Here is a 21600-nt window from a genome sequence, read left to right as displayed (position 1 = left end):
TCGTGATGAAAAGTAAGAATGTCCAGGAAGAAAGACCAGGAATATATTTTAGGCAAGTCCAGCATCTCTGGCCATCCCATAGAAGATGCCTCTGGCTGCAATGAGGTTGGTTGGAGAATCAAATTCAGCTATCGTCCCTTTGTCCAGGACCAGGACCCTAGCCAAAGAAAAGAAGTGGTCAGGTCTCCATCAGCCCAGTATTGGCTTCATGGTCCAACCCTGCCCTTCTGAGTACAGCTCAGACCCCTCAGTGACATGCCAACCCTTCCACTTCAGTCAACCCACCCAACACAAGCACTATGCCACATGTGCACACTTGCAAGACTGGTTATTTTAGCCACTCCATTTACTGTTCTGGCAGATGAGGCCGTTTCCAGGATCAAACACAAGGTCCTATTCATCTCTGCTAGTCAGGGCTCTGAAAACCTTCCTTAATGAGCCCTTCCCCTCACCAGGGTCAGGGGACTGTGTGCAGGGAGCCACGGACCTGTATGCATCCATCTGCTTTGTGCCGACTCACAAAGGCACACGGCGGGAACGGCTGCAGTGAGGCCTGACGCTGGAATCTGGCTACAGATCTGGCTACTGCTGCTGGGTGGGTCTCCCCCTGCCCACACATACATAGTCAAGCCTGAGCCTGGGCTTAGAATCTCTTGCCAACTAGACACAGGGTGCACCAGTGCGGGGCCAACAGGCTGGCTCCCAAGGTGAGGCGGGAGCAGAAAGGGCTCCCCCGCGTTCTCGGAGATGCTCCCCAGTAGGAGGGCCTGGACTGCATGCAGTCGTTGACCCACCTGTGGGGCTCCTGGAAGAGCCCCTCGGGAAGAGGTGTGTCTGTGAACATCACTGTCTAGCCACTGCCCAAACTGAAGTCTAGGAGACTGCCCACCTCACTTCAGTGGCTTCCCTTTGCTCTTGGGGTAAGGACTGAGTGCTTTCCCATGGTCCTCAGTGCAGCAGAGTGAGGCCTATCTTTCTTTCCCTCCTCTTGGTTCTACTGCCCCTCTCCCTTTCTACTCATGTCCCTGCTTACCTCCGGGCCTTTGCATGAGCTACGGCCTTTTCCTGAAATTTCCAGCTCCCTCCCTATCACATATCCTCCTTGCTACCCAACTTTTACTCGTCCTTTAGGGCTTCGCTGGTGCCCTAAAGGACGAGAATTCAAGCCTGGGCCTGGGCTTAGAATCTCCTGCTAACTAAACAGGGTGCACCTGGCACGGAGCTGACGAGCTGGCTCCCAGGGTGAGGCGGGAGCAGGGTTCCAAGCCCAGGCCCTTGCCTCCTTCGCTGCCTGTATGGATTGGCTCCTCTGCCTACACATGTGGACCCTTGCTTCCTTCCTGCAGCCTCTAATTACATGTTCAGTAGCATGACTATTTCATTCATTTCTGCCTGATCCACTCAAATGACTGAACTCCCAACCCCCAAGGTCAATTTGAGTTTTTGCCCCTCAGGGCTGCTGGTGAAAACCATTTTCAGTTAGGCCTGGGAAGAGATCCTGTCAGTCTGGCCCTTCCCCTTGTGTGGACCCAGGGCTCAAGCCTTCCTACCCACCCTTCTCCCAGTGGGTCTTGGATAGGAGTGGAGAGTGGGGATACGGTGGGATGGAACAGACAGTAGCATCAGGCATTCTCAGCTTGGTTTCTGAGCCCCTGGGACCTGTGTGGGGACGCTTTTGAGAGAGGGACAGGGTCTGCCCATTGCCCTGTCTGTGTGTTTCCCCACCTCCCCACACCCTGCAGGTGTTCGTTTTGGGAATGAAACCTTGTCGAGGTACTCCCCCCATACTACCTCAGCATAGATTCTTTGTAGCCTCCTGCCTCTTCCTCACTCTGAGCTCCTGTGTCTCCAAGGGAGCTAGCCTGGCAGTCCAGTACCAGCTCACTTCCATCAGGCTTCTGAGTCCCCCGACCCCTATCCTGTCCTCCAGTGCCACACCTTGACATTAGGCACAATGAAAGACTAGGTCACATTTCTTCCTTTTGGCTGAATGAGCTGACTCCCCGAGGAAGCTGTAAGATACCAAGAGCAAGGCTTCTTCCCTAATTCTTTGAGAAGCTGGTTCTAAGGAGAATTACAACAAGGGGTTAGGGAGGAAATGAACGTATTCTAGGATCACCTGCACTTTTAATACTTTATTTCACTGATTACTTACAACAACCTCGAGAGACAGAGTTTCAGGAAGGTTTTGCAGATTGCCCAAGGTCACACAGCAGCAGAGCCAGGCTTGGGACTCAGCCCTCTGCTTTCCCACAACAAAGCATCTATTGTGCATGATGGTGTGTCTGGCTCACCGAGGCGGGGACCCAAGCATCGTATACCTTTCCTCGGTGGCTTCCTGGTCTATATGCCCACAGGGTGGGAGTGAGGAGCAAATGAAGCCATGGGCAAGGTGCTCAGGAAGTGACAGGATCTGGCATGAAGGATCTGGTTCCCCTCGTCTCAGCATTAAGGGATAGGGTTGGGGAGTGAACTGAGCCTCAGGGAGCCCCCACATGCCCATTCCCAACATTTTGTGTTGGGACAAGTGTCCCACACAAAACACAAGTGTCCCTTGTGTCTCAGAAACCATCACTGTGCACCCAGTGCCTACGTAACCCATGCTGTTACCCCCTTCCATACCATAGATAATCCCGTAAGGCTCCCATACCCACATATCCAGATAATCTGCCTGTCCCTTCTCCGTGGCCCAGGAGACCCAACTAGGCCCCTCCCTGCCCTGGTTCCAGCACCCTACCTGGTGTAGTCCATGATGGTGTTCAGCCTGTGTGCTATGGTCAGCACTGTGCAGGTCTCAAACTGTGTGCGGATGGTGGCCTGGATGAGGTCATCAGTCTCCAGGTCGATGGCGGCTGTGGCCTCATCTAAAACCAGGATTCGACTCTTGCGAAGCAGGGCTCTGGCCAGGCATACGAGCTGCCGCTGGCCCACGCTGGGAGTAGGGAAAGCAAGGAAGTCTCCAGCTGGGTACCCCCAACCTGCCCCCCAGGCTTTACTCCCCAAGCTGTTTCTGTCTCCACTCCTTTTCATTAGCCTAGGGCTGGCTCTCTGTCTAACCTCTCCCATTTCTGCCTTAGCCCAGTACTCCTGGAACAGAGTTGAGGTCTGGACACCACCGGGATAATGAGGGGCCTTGAGGGAGAGCCAGTACTTAACACTGTGAAATCCCCAGCCTATCTCTGGCACCCCCGGCTCCCTCTTTCTGTGCTTTCTTCCCTCTTCTCACTCTTTAGCTAGCGTCACCATGTTTCTCTGTTTCATTCTATTAGTCATTTACACCTTAGTAATAACACACCGAAATGACTCCTCCTGGTGTTTGCATACATCATGCTATCATGCTGAGCCTAGTATCACACAACTCAGCCATCTCCTGCCCCCATAGGGAATACAGATCAGGGCTCTACAGTGGGAACTCGGAAGGGGCAGGAAAAGAGGAGGATCTGGGCGGCTCCCCATGTCTGGTCACTGGAGAGGTGGAGGAGGGGTGAAATGCATATCTTCAACCCCTGCCTTGGAAGCCAGAGCTAATGAACAAAGCAAGGCGCTGTTCCCAACCACAGAGGCTACAGCACCCCCACACCCAAGGACAAATACCTCAGCCCTTCCCAAAGGGGTGAGTCACTCCAGCCCAAGTGGAGACCAGGCTCTCTTTCAGCCCATTCCCGAAACTAATGAAGGTTTTGGCAGCAGAATGAGCTGCCAGATAGAACTCAGGGCTGATTTATGGTGGGACTGGCACAGGATACAGGTCAGGCTTAAAGTGACTACAAGCTCAGGGAGGGAGGAGGGGAGTGGATTTCTGTCTCAGGTCCTGGTTGATGTGGGGATGGAGGGGTGATCTGGTGAGAGGTGCTGATGGCAAGCAGGGATCGGAGAATGGGCCAAAAAACAGCTATGGGGCATAGGGTCTGGTGGCCTAGGCTTGTCTGCCAGCCACTCTCAATGTGGTTGTGTAAGTGAGATCAAGGGACTGGACACATTCATTCTTACAGGGCTGACTGGGGAGGCGGGGGCATCCCACAGTGGCTATGATGCAGCAAGGAAAGGCTTGGGGCAAAAACTCCCACTTCCCTGAGTCCTTGCCCCACCCCTTGCTAGCTAAGTAGCTTTGGGCAAATAATTTTATACTTTGGAGCCTCATTTTTAGCCCACAGGACTGCAGTAAAGATTAAAGGAGATAGTGGAGGCCAACGTGCCTTGAACACTATTAAGTTTTTCCAGTATTCATGTATGGATGTGAGAGTTGGACTATAAAGAAAGCTGAGCGCCGAAGAATTGATGCTTTTGAACTGTGGTGTTGGAAAAGACTCTTGAGAGTCCCTTGGACTGCAAGGAGATCCAACCAGTCCATCCTAAAGGAAATTAGTCCTGAATGTTCATTGGAAGGACTGATGTTGAAGCTGAAACTTCAGTACTTTGGCCACCTGATGCGAAGAGCTGACTCATTTGAAAAGACCCTGATGCTGGGGAAGATTGAAGGCAGGAGGAGAAGGGGATGACAGAGGATGAGATGGTTGGATGGCATCACTGACTCAATGGACATGAGTAAACTCTGGGAGTTGGTGATGGACAGGGAGGCCTGGCGTGCTGCGATTCATGGGATCACTAAGAGTCGGACACGGCTGAGCAATTGAACTGAACTAAACCGAAATTCCAAGTTTTTGTTTTTGTTTTGTCTGGAGAGAGTCCACTCAGGTATGGACTAAGTAGAATAATAAGAATAGCTACATTTCTCAGGAGTGTATCCACTCTAAGTGCTTTCCATTTCATCATAAAACCCATAAAACCGCCCTGTCCAAATGATGGCCACTAGCCACACATAACTGTGGACTACCTGAAATGTGGCAAATCTGTACCGAGATGTGCTGCTGCTGCTGCTGCTGCTAAGTCACTTCAGTCGTGTCTGACTCTGTGCAACCCCATAGACGGCAGCCCACCAGGCTCCCCCATCCCTGGGATTCTCCAGGCAAGAACACTGGAGTGGGTTGCCATTTCCTTCTCCAATGCATGAAAGTGAAAAGTGAAAGTGCTATAAGTGTAAAAATACACACAGGATTTTATACTTAATATGAAAAAATGCAAGATATCCATAATAGCTTTTATATCAATTACATGTTGAAGTGATAATATTTTAAATATATTGGGCTAAATAAAATACATAATTCCAAAATTTATTTCATCCGTTTCTGTTTTCAGTGTTGCTGTTAGGCGGCATGGTGCTAAAGGAATGGAACTGTTGTCCCATACTCCTTTTAGAGTTAAGAAAACAAAGGCACAGAGAGGTTAAGCAACTTGCCTCAAACCACACAGCTAACACAGGCACATGTATCTCAAGCTTTTAGACTCAGTGAGAAGTGACTCTGACTCTCTCTGATATATGACCCAGTGGCTGGGAATATAAAATCTGGGGCTATAAGGAAGCAAAGAAAGGCCTGGAGACCTCACTTTGCCCACTTCTAAACCAGAGACAAAATTGCATCCAACTCGGAAAAAATAAAAGACTTCTCTAAAGTTCTATATGTTTCCTCTGGTCTTCTCAACAGGTTCGGTCCACAACCCCCTCATCAGGCTAAGCATAGCATTGACAACCTCACAAGAGAAAACTGACTGGGGCCTTGGAGTCTCCCAGACCCAGCTGAAAGCCCAGGCACGTCTTCTTCCAGCTGTGCGCCTTTGGCCCTAGCTCAATCTCTCTGGGGCTTGTGTGAGGAGTCAGTGAGCAGCCTGGCACACAGCACATGCTCAATACAATAGAGTGCCCCCTGAGTTCACATCACTAGGCTGCTCAAATATGACCTAAATCAAATCCCTTATGATTATACATGTGGCAAATAGAGTCAAGGGATTAGATCTGGTAGACAGAATGCCTGAAGAACTATGGACGGAAGTTAGTAACGTTGTACAGGAGGCAATGACCAAAACCATCCCCAAGAAAAGGAAACACAAAAAAAGGCAAAGTGGTTGTCTGAGGAGGCCGTACAAATAGCTGAGAAAAGAAGTGAAAGGTGAAGGACAAAGGGAAAGATACACTTTCTCACCCACCTAGAGCCAGGTATCCTGGAGTGTGAAGTCAGGTGGGCCTTAGGAAGCATCACTACAAACAAAGCTAGTGGTGGTGATGGAATTCCAGCTGAGCTATTTCAAATCCTAAAAGATGATGCTGTGAAAGTGCTGCACTCAACTTGCCAGCAAATTTGGAAAACTCAGCAGTGGCCACAGGACTGGAAAAGGTGTTTTCATTCCAATCCCAAAGAAAGGCAATGCCAAAGAATGCTCAAACTGTGGTACAGTTGCACTCATTTCACGTGCTAGCAAGGTAATGCTCAAAATCCTTCAAGCTAGGCTTCAACAGTATATGAACTGAGAAATTCCAGATGTACAAGCTGGATTTAGAAAAGGTAGAAGAACCAGAGATCAAATTGTCAACATTGCTTGGGTAATAGAAAATGCAAGGGAATTAAAAAAAAAAATCTACTTCTGCTTCATTGATTATGCTAAAGCCTTTAACTGTGTGGATCACAACAAACTGTGGAAAATTCTTAAAGAGATGGGAATACCAGATCACCTTACTTGTCTCTTGAGAAACCTGTATGCAGGACAAGAAGCAACAGAACTGATCATGGAACAATGGACTGGTTCCAAATTGAGAAAGGAGTATGTTAAGACTGTATATTGTCACCCTGCTTAATTTAATTTATATGCAGAGTACATCATGCAAAATGCTGGGCTGCATGACTCACAAGCTGGAATCAAGATTACCAGGAGAAATACCAACAACCTCAGATATGCATGTGATACCACTCTAATGGCAGAAAGTGAAGAGGGACTAAAGAGCCTCTTGTTGAAGGTGAAAGAGGAGAATGAAAAGGCTGGCTTAAAAATCAACATTCAAAAAATGAAGATCATGGCATCCAGTTCCATCACTTCATGGCAGATAGATGGGGAAAAAATGGAAATAGTGGCAGATTTTATTTTCTTTGGCTCCAAAATCACTGTAGATAGTGACTGCAGCCATGAAATTAAAAGATGCTTGTTCTTTGGAAGAAAAGCTATGACAAACCTAGACAGCATATTAAAAAGCAGAGACATCACTTTGCTGACAAAGGTCCATATAATCAAAGCTATGGTTTTTCCAGTAGTCATATACAGAGGTGAGAGTTGGACCCTAGATAAGGCTGAGTGCTGAAGAATTGATACTTTGGAATCCTGGTGCTGGAGAACACTCTTGAGTCCTTTGGACAGCAAGGAGACCAAACCAGTTAATCCTAAAGGAAATCAACCCTGAATAGTCACTGGAAGGACTGGTGGTGAAGCTGAAGCTCCAATACTTTGGCCACCTGATGTGAAGAGCCAACTTTCTGGAAAAGACCCTGATTCTGGGAAAGACTGAGGGCAGGAAGAGAAGGGGGCGACAGAGGATGAGATGGTTGGATGGCATCACTGACTCAATGGACATGAATTTGAGCAAATTCTTGGAGATAGTGAAGGACAGGGAAGCCTTATGCGCTGCAGTCAGTGGGGTTGCAAAGAGTCCCACACGATTTAGTGATTGAACCACAAGATGGGCTTGGGAGGGCAGGAGAGGGCTGGCCTGGTGTCATTTGATGCTAGATCCTCTAGTGCAGCGGAGTGCTATTCCTGACCCACCCACTCCAGGCTGTTACCTGAGATTCTCCCCACCCTCGGAGCACTGGAAGTCCAGGCCTGCGGGCTGGGAGCTCACAAATGTGTGCAGGTGAGACAGCTCCAAAGCTTGCCACATGTCTTCCTCTGAGTAACAGCCAAAGGGGTCCAGGTTCATGCGCAGGGTCCCCGAGAACAAGATGGGGTCCTGGGGACAAAGCAAGTCCTCAGAGGGAGGCAGCTCAGGCCCCATAGGGAGCCACGGGCCCCGAGGCCAGGGAACAAGAAAGGGATTGAGATGGCGGCATTTCCACTGTGTCCCCAACCCTCCAGGAGGGAGGCAATGGCCAAGGAGATAGAAAAATGCCTGTGGGGACGTGATAAACCTCAGCTTTGCCAACCCAAAGTCCTCTGCTAAAGTAGAAACCTTGAGCTGCTAATCTGACTCCAAAGTGTCCAGTCAGCAGAAAAATACTCCAGAGAAGCCAGAAAAAGTGAAACGTAATTCAGAGCTGTGAAACCAGGAGAGCAGGATAGAACACCGCTGGCGTGGGCCAATTGGAAGTCTGTGGTTCTGTTGGTCTAGGAGGTCAGAGGACAGGGTGATATTGAGCAGGATACATCTGTCCCTTCCAGACCCATGACAGGTGATCGCTCTGTGGCTCTGCTCCTGCTGTCCTGCTCCCCAGCTTCCCAGATAGAAGTCCCGGTCTTGAACCTCAAGCTACAGGACAAGTGTGGAGCCTGCCCCCAGGGTCACTGGTCAGTGTGACCAGACAAAGCCAGGCTGGTACCTGGGGGATGATGGTCAGCTTAGAACGCAGGTCATGGAGCCCGATGTCGGCCACGTTGAGGCCGTCAATGTAGATTTCACCCTCAGCCGCCTCCAGGATGCGGAACAGGCAGAGAGTCATGGACGATTTGCCAGCCCCAGTGCGGCCCACGATCCCCACCTGGAGGGGGTAGGAGGCTGTCAGGCAAAGGCTGGGGAGTTGGTGGGTCTGTCTCTAGGACTCCTTTGTGAGGCTAAGCAGACCCCTAGGCTGGGTACCTGCCATCCCACAGATCCACATTCCCCAGGCACAAACCCGCCCCACACGCACCTTCTCGCCACCATGCACTCGCAGACTCAGGTCCTTCAACACCAGCTCCAGGCCCGGCCGGTAGCGCACGGAATAATTTCGGAACTCCACCTCACCCTTCAGTGGCCAGCGTGCTGGCGGACGGCTGCCCTCCACCACCCAGGGGGCCTGGTCACCAGGGGAGGACAGGTTCTGCATCAGGGGGACGTCTCTTCCCCAGCCCAGCCCTCTTCCATCTTCAGTCTGCCTCTCTTCCCAGGCCCCTGCCATCCTCACCTACCAGGGACCCTGGCGGGGAGCCCCTGGCGCTTGTGTGGCCCAACCTTGTGGTTCAGTGACTCTATCCATCTGACATTATTCCCCACAGAACTTTGCCCTCCTCTACTCCCCTCATGCCCAAGATGCCTAAGTAGCCCCTTCCACATGCCCCCACTCCCCCTTTCATCATTCTTTATTATTGAGTGGCTACTCCATGACAGGTAGTGGGGTAGCCAAGGTAAACTAGACAGAGTCCTTGTCCCTCTGAGGCTCACATCCTAATCTAAGGAGGCATACAATTAACAAATAGGTAAGTCTATATAATGCCAGATGGTGATGAGTATGGAGAAGTGCCTGGTGTTGCTGTTCTGTACAGGGTGGTCAGGGAAGGCTTCCTGGAGGAGGTGATATTTAAATAAAGACCTGAAGGAAGTAAAGGAACAAGACAAGTAGATATCCAGGAGAAGTGCATGCCAGGCAGAGGAAACAGCAAGGATAAATACTTCCCAGTGTGCTCTGGAGCACAGTGACAAAGGTGAGAGGTAGGAGACAGGTAGTGGAAGACCCCACCATGTAGGGATTTGCAGGGCAGTTTAAGGACTGTTTTTTTGTTTTGTATTTTTTACCTTGAGTAAGATGTAGGGCCATGCACAGAAGAATAATGTGATTTGGTATGTTTTTAAGGGATCTCTCTGCTGCTATTTGGGGAGGGAGAGGGTAGGATGTTTTGAAATGGGGGAGTCAGAGTGTCAGCAATCAAGAAACAAAGCAGCCAGTACAGATAATCTGCTCTCTTGCTGCTGCTGCTAAGTTGCCTCTGTCGTGTCCAACTCTGTGCAACCCCATAGACGGCAGCCCACCAGGCTCCTCTGTCCCTGGGATTCTCCAGGCAAGAATACTGGAGTGGGTTGCCATTTCCTTCTCCAATGCATGAAAGTGAAAAGTGAAAGTGAAGTCGCTCAGTCGTGTCTGACTCTTCGAGACCCCATGGACTGTAGCCCACCAGGCTCCTCTGTCCATGGGATTTTCCAGGCAAGAGTATTGGAGTGGGTTGCCATGCTCTCTTGAGGAGGTATCAAAACAATGCGTAGCAGGATTGGGGGCAGAATTTTTGAGGCTGTGGAGAAAGGATCATGTATGTAGACAGGGGAAATTGTAATGCTAGGCATGAAGAGAGAGAATTTGAAGATCCCAGAGAATGGGGGGAGGAGGGGGTGATAAGAGAAGCCTGGAGAAGACAGGGACAGATGGGGGCCCCAGGGGCAGGAGAGGCCAGGTTAGGAGGAACAGAGCGGGTGGGGGCTCAATGGGGGCTGACAGGGCAGGAGCTCAGGTCACAAAAGCCATGAAGTGCCTTCAAGAAGCAGCGAGGGGTATTTTGTCCAAATAATGCCGAGAGGTTGAGCTAGAGAAGAACAGCGAAGCGTTCTTACCTCTGGAACCAAGGAAGTCACTGCTGAGCGCACCCAGTGGAGTGATAGGGCCAGAAGCCAGGCTGCAGGAGGCAGACAGGCCACCAGCTGATGAGGCAGGGGGAGAGCACCTATTTTAAAGCTAGTTTCATGACAAAGGAGAGCAGAGAAATGGGATACAGGATACACAGGAAAGGGAGGGTTGGTTTGAGAGTCTAGAATGGAAGGTACAAGTGCATATTTTTGCATGTGGCTGGGAATCATCCAACAGAGGGAGCAAGATGGATGATGTAGCGTGTAATTAAGGAAGTGAAGTCCTCGGGTGGCCATGCGAACAAGTAGAGGGAGTAGACTTTGAAACGAGAAGGGACATTTCCGTTAAAAGGGAAAAGGTGAAGGGACACAGGCAGGTTTGAAAGTCTAGAGGCAGGAAGGCTGAGGGAGTTCACATCTCATAACCTATTTCCTCATTGAACTGTTAGGCAAGGTCGATGGCTGAGCACAGGGAGTGGGAGCTTAAGGAAAGGGAATGGCCAAAACAAATCTTTCTGAAACTGGAAAAACATGCTTCTTGGAGAAGCAAGATGGGAATAGCCAGCAGTGGTGTGTGGTTATAAACTTGAAGTAAAATCAGTGGTTTTCTCCAGCAACATTTTAGCAGTCGAGCACCGGCATGTAGAAGGTAGACAGATGGGCTCAACTGGAGAGAGATGACTGAGAGAGGAGGGTGAGGGAGTTGAGAGTGTTGGCACTGGTAAAGCACAGAATCCAGGCTGGATGAACTCATGGACGGAGGGACGGAGGTAGGTCCCCAGACCGGGGGTCCCAGGGAGGACAAAGTACTGGGACTGAGGAGGGCTTGGAACACGGGAGCTGTTAGCTACGCATCAGGAATTGTCTTGTCCCACTCTGAATCCTCTATACCTCCTCACGTAGACCTCTGGTTGACACTCTTTAGGGACTGAATGAAGAGCCACCTGAAGAGCTGGCCTAAGGGGATATAGGGATGGATGGTGGGCCATCAAGCACCCCTACCAGCTACCCTCAACTCTCCCTGCCCCAGGCTGATTCCGTACCCACCTCCATCTCCGTCTTGGAGTACTCCTTGACTCTCTCCACAGCCACAATATTAGACTCCAAGTCTGATATCGTTCGTATCATCCAGTTCAGAGCCAACGTCACCTAGCCAGAGGGACTGGGTCATAAGTGTGGCAATCTGTACTCCCTTGACATGGCTGTGGGAGGAGTTCAGACTCCTTCACTATGCTCCTATCCTAACTATGACCCAGGTGGGCCTGGGCAAACCCATAGCTACGCCACCTGGGGCTCTAATCACAACTGTACCTCAGGCAGTGACAATGGCCCCCCATCCCAGTGTGTCTCAAACAAAAGGCTCCCCATCCCAGTGTTTCTCAAACTTTAACATGCGCAAGAAAGATTTCCCAGGGAATCTTCTTAAAATGTAGCTTCTGATTCAGTAGGTTTGTGGTAGGACTAGAGAATCTACATTTCTAACAAGCTCACAGATGATGCAACTGGTCCTCAGACCACACTTCGTGAATCAAGAAGTCTTGATAGACACGCAAAAGCCAGAGCCCCAGGCCTATTGGATCAGAATCTACAGTTTAAGATCTCCAGGTGATTCATGGGCATACTTAATAGTTTGAGAAGACTGACCTGTCTGGATTGTCCTTTATTTATCAAAACTCAAAGACTTGAGTCACCTGAGGCATTGCAAATATGATCTGCTTCACAAAAATTCCATTTGCAGTTGTTTAACCTTTTGACAGTATCAGCTGATATCAGGGTGACCTGCTCAGGCTCTAGTTACCTGCTCCAGGTACTTTCTCTGCAGGCTTGTGAAATAAGGTATAGTCTAGCTCTCCATGTCCCTGCCCCAGGACCCCTGTCAGGGTTGACCTCTAGATCTTGTGCAGGCACAGCAAATTTCTATTTGTCTCTTGGGGCCAAGCTCCAAGGTCTTTTCTCCAACACTCCCAGGTAGAGACCTCCTCTGGGCTCTTAACTTTTGTCCTTCCTCCACTAAGATCTGCACACCCCGAAGTATCATCCCCTGCTGGTGGGAGTGACTCTCTATGCTTGACTGGGAGCTCACAGTTTGGAGGATCAAAATCTGTGGCTGGTCCCCATTTTGGGTAGAGTGGGGTACTCAGGAGATGCTTATGAAACCTGGCCTCTGCCCCAGGGCGGCCCTACTCTGGGGCTGAGACCTCTGTGTACCTGTAGGGCATAGGACACAGACAGGCCCACCAGTCCTGGGCTCAGGCTGCTTCTTCCAGTCACAGCGAAGAGTGCAGCAAAGAGCACAACACAGTTGCCCACGAACTCCACTCGGATCCCCAGCCACCTGTAGAGATCAGGCAAGGAGGAAATGGGGCAGATGCAAGAAGGGGGCTGTTTAGGGGAAAGGAGGGGCTTGGACCCAGAACACCAGGGTCTCTCCTGCAGAGACCCTGGCGGAAACTCATGGAAGGAGCAGGGGCTGACGAGTGGTTTCTGACCTATTGGAGGCAATGTAGGGGTAGCAGCTCTTCTGGTTGGTGTCCACCTTAGCATCATTGATGGTCTCAAAGTCCTGGCTGCGGCCGTAGGCCCGGATGACGCTGGAGCCAGTCACCGTCTCCGAAAAGTGAGAATAAATGGGCGAGCGGCTGACAGATTCCAGCCGCTTCAGCTGCCGTGAGGTAGCCACGTAGAACCGCTGACAGAGGTTGGAGAAAGAACTTAGAGTCAAGACCCTGGAATCCCAGCTCAGTCCTGCGTGTCCTCTGGGCCCGTCTGAGCCACCTCCCCATCTGTCCCACTGCCCCTCAGACCTCACTCCGTTCCCTCTCCAGAAAGAACCCAAGACTTGGGATCTTGATATGGCTCCACGGACTCCTCCCACTCTCTCCCCTCTGGTCAGCTCTGCTCAGTCTTTCGGCCACTTTGTCCACAAAGCCTTTCCCGATTCCCTCTCAGCTCCTGGCCACTCACTCTGCAGGCCTGAATTATCGCACTGACTTCATTTTGCCTCCCAAGTCAGTGACAATGCCTATCTCCACTTAGGGGCCTGGCAATGTGTTCATGCAATCAAAATTTTGCAACATTTGCAAAAATAAGATAATTTTGTTTTCTTTTTCTTAAAGAACCTCTCCCCACTCCACCCCCTCGGTTGTTTAAATGTCAGCCGCACAAAACCACAGTCTGCCTCCATCTTCCATCCTCTACCCTGTGGGCCCCAAGATGGCCAGGGCCATGCAGGATGTACAGCTGAAAGTCCCTGTCCCAGGACAGAGTGCAGCCCCGGTCACAGTCTTCACACACAGGCCTGAGCTTCAGCCACCTGTGGGTTACCTTCATCAACTGATTAACGGCAGGACAGGGGATCAGCAACACAAATGCCTTTTACAGTTAGCTGTATCTGAATATTCTCACTCATCTATGTTAAAAGCCATGTAAGTTTATAAGATAAGCATCATATGCATCATGTATCATATATACATCATATGATATGGCCTGTAAGTTTAGATGGTACCTAAAAACAAGGGAAGGATAATGTGTCTTAAACTGTTGACAATATTTTAATAAAAAATAGCCAGGAGGAAGGAGTTCCAGGGCCAGTCATAATTTACAAGGATTTAATTTTATCCTATTGATAACTCTGTGAGGTGGGATCTATGATTCTATTTTACAGGTGAGGAAAATGAGTTTCACAAAGGTGTTTACTGAATCAAATCCAGCTGTGAAGGTGAAGGGGGTGTGCCCTCCCTACATCTGCCACAGGTGGCCCCCAAGACAGCCCGGCCCACACAACAGCCACGCTCACGCTAGGTCACGCCCACGCACTCAGGGCACACCTGGACAAAGAGGTAGAGCACAGCCAAAGGCAGGATGACCACAGCAAAGAGCGGCGTGCTGGCCACGATGACCACAAGGGTGGAGATGGAGTTGTAGAAGGAATTCAGCAGCATGAGGATGGTGGGAGCCAGAAGCTCATCAATGACGTAGATGTCCTTGGAGAAGCGGTTGAGGATGCGGCCTGAAGGCGTCGTATCAAAGAAGGACTGTGGCGAGCGCATCTTGTTGTGCAGCAGCGCCTGGTGAAGCAAGCGGGCAGCTTGGACACCACCCACCGCCATCGTGATAGCTGACAGCATCACCAGGAGCCCTGATGGAGGAGGCAGAGGGGCGCGTGTTCACCTGGGCCAGGTGCAGAATGCAGGGGCAAGTTCCAAGATGAGGGATCTCCTCAGTGAACTAGGCAGACTCAAAGGCAGGGCATAGCTAGGATGAGCCAGACAGGTCCAGAGGCAGGTAGACTGCTAGGGCGGGTCAGGGAGTCACTAGGGTCGTGACGGTGGAGAGAGATTCAGAGGCAAGGGCATGGTTTGGGGGACCCAGCAGCGCAGAGATGAGGAAGGGAACACTGGCGCCCCTTCTAAGTATCTCTGCAGGCTCACCTTGCAGAATTCCCAAGGCGGCGTAGACACCTAGTCTGTAGGAGGTGCTGTTCTGCTGGCTGTCCACCGCAGCCTCATCGGTCCAGGCACTGAGCCACACGTTGGCCCCAATAGCAGCTGCGCTTTGACCCCCATACAGCAGACAGATGACCAGAGCGGTCCAGAGTCCCACAGCCTTGGCGTAATCCCAGTACACGCTCAGCTTCACCTGTGTGGCCACAGCGGTCAAACAGGGGACTCCCATGAGCCCCAGGAGTGCTAGGGGCCTGCCAGCCTCTCCAGCCTTCCTCGCCCACCGGACTCACAGTGCCCAGCTCTGTCTTCTCCTCCTGGGTCAGCACATGGCTCGCCTTTGCCTCAGTTGCCGGCACGACCTTTTCTGCCGCACCCAGGCGCCTCCTGGGCACAGACCGACCCTGGCCCTCTCCTTCCGAGGACATGGCACTCAGCTGTCTGTGGAGGCAACGGGTCAGGCCCAGCGATGCGGCCTCCAGCACAACCACAGACAGAGCCCCAGCTGGAGCCCCGGGGAGTGTCAGCGAGAACACCCACCTGCCCCACTCCCCAGCAGGGCATGGGGGCCCTGCCACCGTCTCCCAGGGGTGGACAATCCTCAGGAGCTCACCTCATAAACTGCTTCTGGACCTCGTACGTCACGGGCTCATTATCTGTCAGGTCGGTGTGATTGCTGAGCGTGTCTTCAATCATCAACACCTCCTCATCCTCTTTGTCCTCCAAGGCTGCAGTGGGGAGGCAGAAAGGAGAGGTTGGCAAGCTCACCCTGCAAGGCCCTGCTATCCCCTAGTCCCACTCCAATGAAGAGGCCTGAATGGATAAGCAAAAGGGAAAGATGAGAGGGACTGAGAGGGCAGCAAAAACAACAATAAAAATAAATGACCAATTTTGTGTTGAGAGAAAAAAGAGGCAGCAAGAAAGACTTATGTTAGACAGGAAGAAAAGCTTCCCATCAGGGACTGTGTAGAAGAGGATTCAAATATAAGGGTCAGGAGCTTGGGCTCTGGAGTCAGCCTGGCTGAGCTTAAATCCCACTTCCTCACCACATGACTTTAGGCGGGCATGTAAAGTGGGGATAATAATAGTACCTACTTCATCGTGTCATTGTGAGGATTAAAGGAAAGAATGTGTGTCAAGATCTTGTAACAGGCACAGCCCTTAGTAAATGCTCAAGACAGGTTAACTGCATATACAGAAGTAGACAAGAAAGCCCAGGAGAAGGTCTGAGAGCCAGCCCGGAGCCTGAGGTTGAAGAGCCAGGACTGAACAACAAGGGGGTCTCAGTGTCTCAATATGCTCCATGAGAAGGGTCTCAGTAGTACTATCAACAGTGCTGTCTCACCACTGCTGGAATAGTGCCTGGACAAAGTTAGCTGCTCAATAAATAAATATTTGTTGATAAATAAATGACTTTTCTAAGCACTTCCATAGTCAAAGGTATGGTTTTTCCAGTAGTCATGTATGGGTGTGAGAGTTGGACCATAAAGAAGGCTGAGCGCCAAAGAATTGATGCTTTTGAATTGTGGTGTTGAAGAAAACTCTTTGAGAGTCCCTTGAATTGCAAGGAGGTCAAACAAGTCAATCCTAAAGGAAATCAGTCCTGAATATTCACTGGAAGGACTGATGTTGAAGCTGAAGCTCCAATACTTTGGCCACCTGATGCGAAGAGCTGACTCATTGGAAAAGACCATGATGCCGGGAAAGATTGAAGGCAGGAGGAGAAGGGGACAATACTGGATGAGATGGTTGGATGGCATCACTGACTCAATGGACATGGGTTTGAGCAAGCTCTGGGAGATGGTAAAGGACAGGGAAGCCTGGCTGCAGTCCTTGGGGTCACAAAGAGTTGGACATGACTGAGCGACTGAACAACAAAAAGCACTTGCATATTTACTAAACAATTCATTTGTAAAACAGCCTTGCTGTACAAGCTGGGCCTGGGCCCATGGGCCTTTTTGACATATAGGAAGACTGAGGGAAGAGAAGGAGGAGGAGGGACTCGACTTCATCCAGTTTACTTTCCCTCTTGCTGATATCTGACATCACACGGATAATCCAAGTACTCCAGAACCTCCCTGCATAACACCAGGGCTGTCCAGAGATGCTCAGATGCCCCAGGACAGGGGAGATGCAGGGAAGGAAGAGGAATATGAAGAGCCAAGAATGGCAGATACCTAGCCTGTTGTTGGCTTCCTGGTGCTCCTTGTCCTCATCAGGTGCATAGTTGCGGAGGAAGTTGGCAAAGGAGCCATCCCGCTGCAGCAGGGCCGAGTAGGTACCCATCTCAGACACATGCCCGTCAGATAGCACTATGACAAAGTCCGTCTGGGGCAGGAAGCTGATGCCATGCGTCACTAGCACCCGGGTCTGGGGAGAAGGCAGCAGGCTATCATGCCTACTGCCCTCAGCACACACCCTTGGCACAGTGCAGGGCCATGGAGCAAGCATGAGGTGCTTGGGTGCCAGCAGCATGAGCAGGCACATCAGGGACTCAACCTACGCTCTCCAAAGGCAACTCAGTGCCCGAGGGGCATTGCCTACCCCTGCCCCAGGTTTCCCCAGTTGCCCAGCCTGTTCCTTAGGTACTCCATAAGTCCAGGTCTCACCAAACCCCTTGGCCTCCCACCAGTCCTCTCCTGTGGCCTTAGACTTCAGTTTAGCCCGCTTAGCCTCTGGGAGCCTCACCTTTCCTGCCAGCACACCTTCTGGCCCAATGACTTGGTCAAAGATATGTTTGGCCACATGGGAGTCCACGGCTGACAGCGGGTCATCCAGCAAAAAAATGTCGGCATCACTATAAACAGCTCGGGCCACGCTGACACGCTGACGCTGGCCCCCAGACAGGTTAATGCCCTGAAGGAGAAGGGAGGTGAGAAGTGTGTAATGGGTGGAAGAGAGTCAGGCCATCACAAGGGGGACAAAGGCCCTGACTATTATCATTCAGCAAGGCAGACCTCCAAATTCACATTTCATTTGCCTGGTCCTGTCCCTGGGAGGCTCTAAGGTCATGGACGAAGGAGTGGTGGCTCTCAGAGTCCCCCCCAGAGCAGGTGAGGACAACTTGCTCCCTGCCCAGCTGGTTTCCCTACCTTCCACCGTCTTACTCTGCTACTGCTAAGTCGCTTCAGTCGTGTCCGACTCTGTGTGACCCCATAGACGGCAGCCCACCAGGCTCCCCGTCCCTGGGATTCTCCAGGCAAGAACACTGGAGTGGGTTGCTATTTCCTTCTCCATCTTACTCTAGGAGGCTGGAAATCCCCGGGAGGTAATAGACCTTTCAGTCTCCCATCGCCGATATGGTCTGCAGGTGACTCTCGTAACAATTGGCGCTTCTGGTCCTCATGTCAGTCTTTCCAGGGAGGTATCACTAGCCCCACTTTCTAGATGAAGAAACTAGAGCCCAAGATGTTAATGACTTCATCCAAAGTCCAAACTATTAAGGGCAAAGGCAAGAATGGAAACCCAGCAGCCACCCCAGAGTTCATCAATGCTGAGATCATTCACATACCAGAGGGAAAGTAAGATCACTCTTAAACCCATTATGCAGAAACTCAGACAAGTAGCAGCAAGGCAGACCCCAGAGGGCAGACCCCAGAGGTACACCTTGCTTTCCTGCCACCAGCTTTCCTCATTCCCTCCAGAAAAGGCTCAGCTCTTTAGGGGTACCCTGAGAAACTGACCCCTGGGGACAGCAAATGTGGGGTGGGAGCTGCAGCTGCTGAGAAACGAGGGGTGCATGGCAGCTATAGTGACTGAGACGTGAATATGTCTGCATTCGACCAGCCAGGCTTCCTTCAGTGCTACTATGTTCTGGGCACCAAATTAGGCTTGTGAGGTCGGTGTGGGTCCAGGAGAGACGGGAAGGAGGAGTTAGATTGTAGATGGGGAGGTCTGCTCTGGGTTCCTATAATCTCAGACTCCTTCTTAAAAGTTTCTCATCCCCACTTCCAGGCTCAGGCCCAAATCACTTCCCCAGACCAACACGAGAGCCTCCCCACTGGTTCCTGTGCCTCTGGGCCCCTTCACACTGCAGCCAGGGCAGCTTTTCAAAATGAGATTCATGTCCTTGCTTAAAACTCTTCACTGACAAATTGAACATCAAAATAAAAAATGATGGTAATGGATTATAATCCACCGAATCACATAAGCAAACATGAGCCCACAGCGATAGAAAGAAACTAAAGAATAAGTAAAAAGGGAGGAGAGGAAAGCTCTTTCTTAGAGTAAAATGCCAACTAATAATCATAGAAAGAATGGAGTTACAAAATCAACATTTGGTCCACATCATAGTAACATTGACTCAGGCAAAAATCAATGAAGGTTATAAAATGAAATCATCAATGGACGATATCATCTCAAGCAAGAGATCAAAGTTAACATTAGTCAGTAAGACAAGAACTGACATCATGTGCCTCCTGACATGACGCACCAAGGATACATTACTTCTCTGGTTCCCCATCCCCCTGCAAAAAAAAAAAAACTAATTGTGTTCAAATTGAGAAACTTTTTGCCAAACACCTGGCCTGTACTCTTCAAAAGTGTTGATATTCTAAAAGACAGACTGGGACTTTCCTGGTGGTCTACTGGTTAAGAATTTGCTTTCCAATGCAGAGGATGCAGGTTCAAACCCTGGTTGGGGAACTAAGACCCCATATGCTGTGGAGCAACTAAACCCTCACACTGTAACTACTGAGCCTGCCCACTTCAACTCGAGAGCCTACGTGCCACAGACTACAGAGCCCGCATGCTCTGGAGCCTGTGTGCCACAACTAGAGAGAAGCCTGCATGGCGCAAGGAAGAGCCCAAAGAAAGAGCTCTTATGCCGCAACAAAGATCCTGCATGATGCAACCAAGGCCCCACACAGCCAAAAATAAATACATAAATATTTAAAAATAAAATAAAAGACAGAGACTGAGAAGTTATCCAGATTGACAGAGAATGAAGAGATATGACAACTAAAGGCAACTCATGATCCTGGATTGAATTCTAGACAGGAAAGAAAACAACTAAAAAAGACATTACTGGGATAAACGATGACATTTCAAAGGTCAGGCAGTGGTTTTTAGATAGTAACACTGTATTAGTGATAAATTTCTTGATTTTGATGACTTAACCATAGATCCGTAAGAGAATGTCTTTGTTTTGAAGGAATATACATTGAAATCTTTAGTATCTAAAAAAAGAGGTGAAACTCTAAAACTCTTAGAAGAAAACACAGGAAAAAAGTTTCATGACATTGGACTTGGCAATGACTTTATGAATATAACATCAAAAGCACAAGCAACAAAAGTAAAAATAGAAAAACTGGATCACATTAAAACTGAAACCTTCAGTGCAATCAAAGGACACAATCAGCAAAGTGAAAAGGCAGCCTTCAGACCAGAAGACAATATTTGCAATTCATATATCTGATAGGGGGTTACCATCTAGTATATATAAAGAACTCCTACAATTCAACAACAAAAAACTAAACAACTTGATTAAAATGTGGGCAAAGGACTTTACTAGACGTTTCTCCAAGGAAGATATACAAACTGCCAACAAACACATGTAAAGGTGTTTTTAACATTACTTTTACTTACCTAACCATTCAATATCACAGTAATCCAAGTCTATGCCCCAACCCGTAACGCTGAAGAAGCTGAAGTTGAATGGTTCTATGAAGACCTACAAGACCTTTTAGAACTAACACCCAAAAAAGATGTCCTTTTCATTATAGGGGACTGGAATGCAAAAGTAGGAAGTCAAGAAACACCTGGAGTAACAGGCAAATTTGGCCTTGGAATACGGAATGAAGCAGGGCAAAGACTAATAGAGTTTTGCCAAGAAAATGCACTGGTCATAACAAACACCCTCTTCCAACAACACAAGAGAAGACTCTATACATGGACATCGCCAGATGGTCAACACTGAAATCAGATTGATTATATTCTTTGCAGCCAAAGATGGAGAAGCTCTACACAGTCAGCAAAAACAAGACCAGGAGCTGACTGTGGCTCAGATCATGAACTCCTTATTGCCAAATTCAGACTTAAATTGAAGAAAGTAGGGAAAACCACTAGACCATTCAGGTATGACCTAAATCAAATCCCTTATGATTATACAGTGGAAGTGAGAAATAGATTTAAGGGCCTAGATCTGATAGAGTGCCTGATGAACTATGGAATGAGGTTCGTGACATTGTACAGGAGACAGGGGTCAAGACCATTCCCATAGAAAAGAAATGCAAAAAAGCAAAATGGCTGTCTGGGGAGGCCTTACAAATAGCTGTGAAAAGAAGAGAAGCGAAAAGCAAAGGAGAAAAGGAAAGATATAAGCATCTGAATGCAGAGTTCCAAAGAATAGCAAGAAGAGATAAGAAAGCCTTCCTCAGCGATCAATGCAAAGAAATAGAGGAAAACAACAGAATGGGAAAGACTAGGGATCTCTTCAAGAAAATCAGAGATACCAAAGGAACATTTCATGCAAAGATGAGCTCGATAAAGGACAGAAATGGTATGGACCTAACAGAAGCAGAAGATATTAAGAAGAGATGGCAAGAATACACAGAAGAACTGTACAAAAAAGATCTTCATGACCCAGATAATCATGATTATGTGATCACTGACCTAGAGCCAGACATCCTGGAATGTGAAGTCAAGTGGGCCTTAGAAAGCATCACTACAAACAAAGCTAGTGGAGGTGATGGAATTCCAGTTGAGCTATTTCAAATCCTGAAAGATGATGCTGTGAAAGTGCTGCACTCA

General features: G+C 49.5%; 1 protein-coding gene across 3 annotated transcripts in view; it reads right to left on the bottom strand.

The window, feature by feature from the left end:
- Positions 1-21600, bottom strand: part of ABCC3 (ATP-binding cassette, sub-family C (CFTR/MRP), member 3) — a 48633-nt gene that overhangs the window by 599 nt on the left and 26434 nt on the right. The window contains exons 18-31 of one of the 3 annotated variants that reach the window (XM_010842832.1): positions 17539-17706; positions 17028-17220; positions 15464-15578; positions 15144-15291; positions 14839-15046; positions 14236-14546; positions 12898-13097; positions 12617-12743; positions 11456-11557; positions 8727-8873; positions 8418-8576; positions 7665-7831; positions 2738-2932; positions 27-157 (exon numbers count right to left, since the gene is read on the bottom strand). In XM_010842832.1, the coding sequence (XP_010841134.1) occupies positions 49-157; positions 2738-2932; positions 7665-7831; positions 8418-8576; positions 8727-8873; positions 11456-11557; positions 12617-12743; positions 12898-13097; positions 14236-14546; positions 14839-15046; positions 15144-15291; positions 15464-15578; positions 17028-17220; positions 17539-17706 (2349 nt within the window). In that variant the 3' untranslated portion in view covers positions 27-48. Of the gene's footprint in view, positions 1-26; positions 158-2737; positions 2933-7664; positions 7832-8417; positions 8577-8726; positions 8874-10019; positions 11366-11455; positions 11558-12616; positions 12744-12897; positions 13098-14235; positions 14547-14838; positions 15047-15143; positions 15292-15463; positions 15579-17027; positions 17221-17538; positions 17707-21600 lie in introns of those variants that run through there. The other 2 variants (XM_010842833.1, XM_010842834.1) reach the window with 2 other exon arrangements.

Source organism: Bison bison, unplaced genomic scaffold (assembly GCF_000754665.1).
Source record: "Bison bison bison isolate TAMUID 2011002044 unplaced genomic scaffold, Bison_UMD1.0 scf7180017864180, whole genome shotgun sequence".
Taxonomy (NCBI): Eukaryota; Metazoa; Chordata; class Mammalia; order Artiodactyla; family Bovidae; genus Bison; species Bison bison.
Note: the sequence above shows the minus strand (reverse complement) of the source record. Positions and strands in the feature narration are given on the sequence as shown.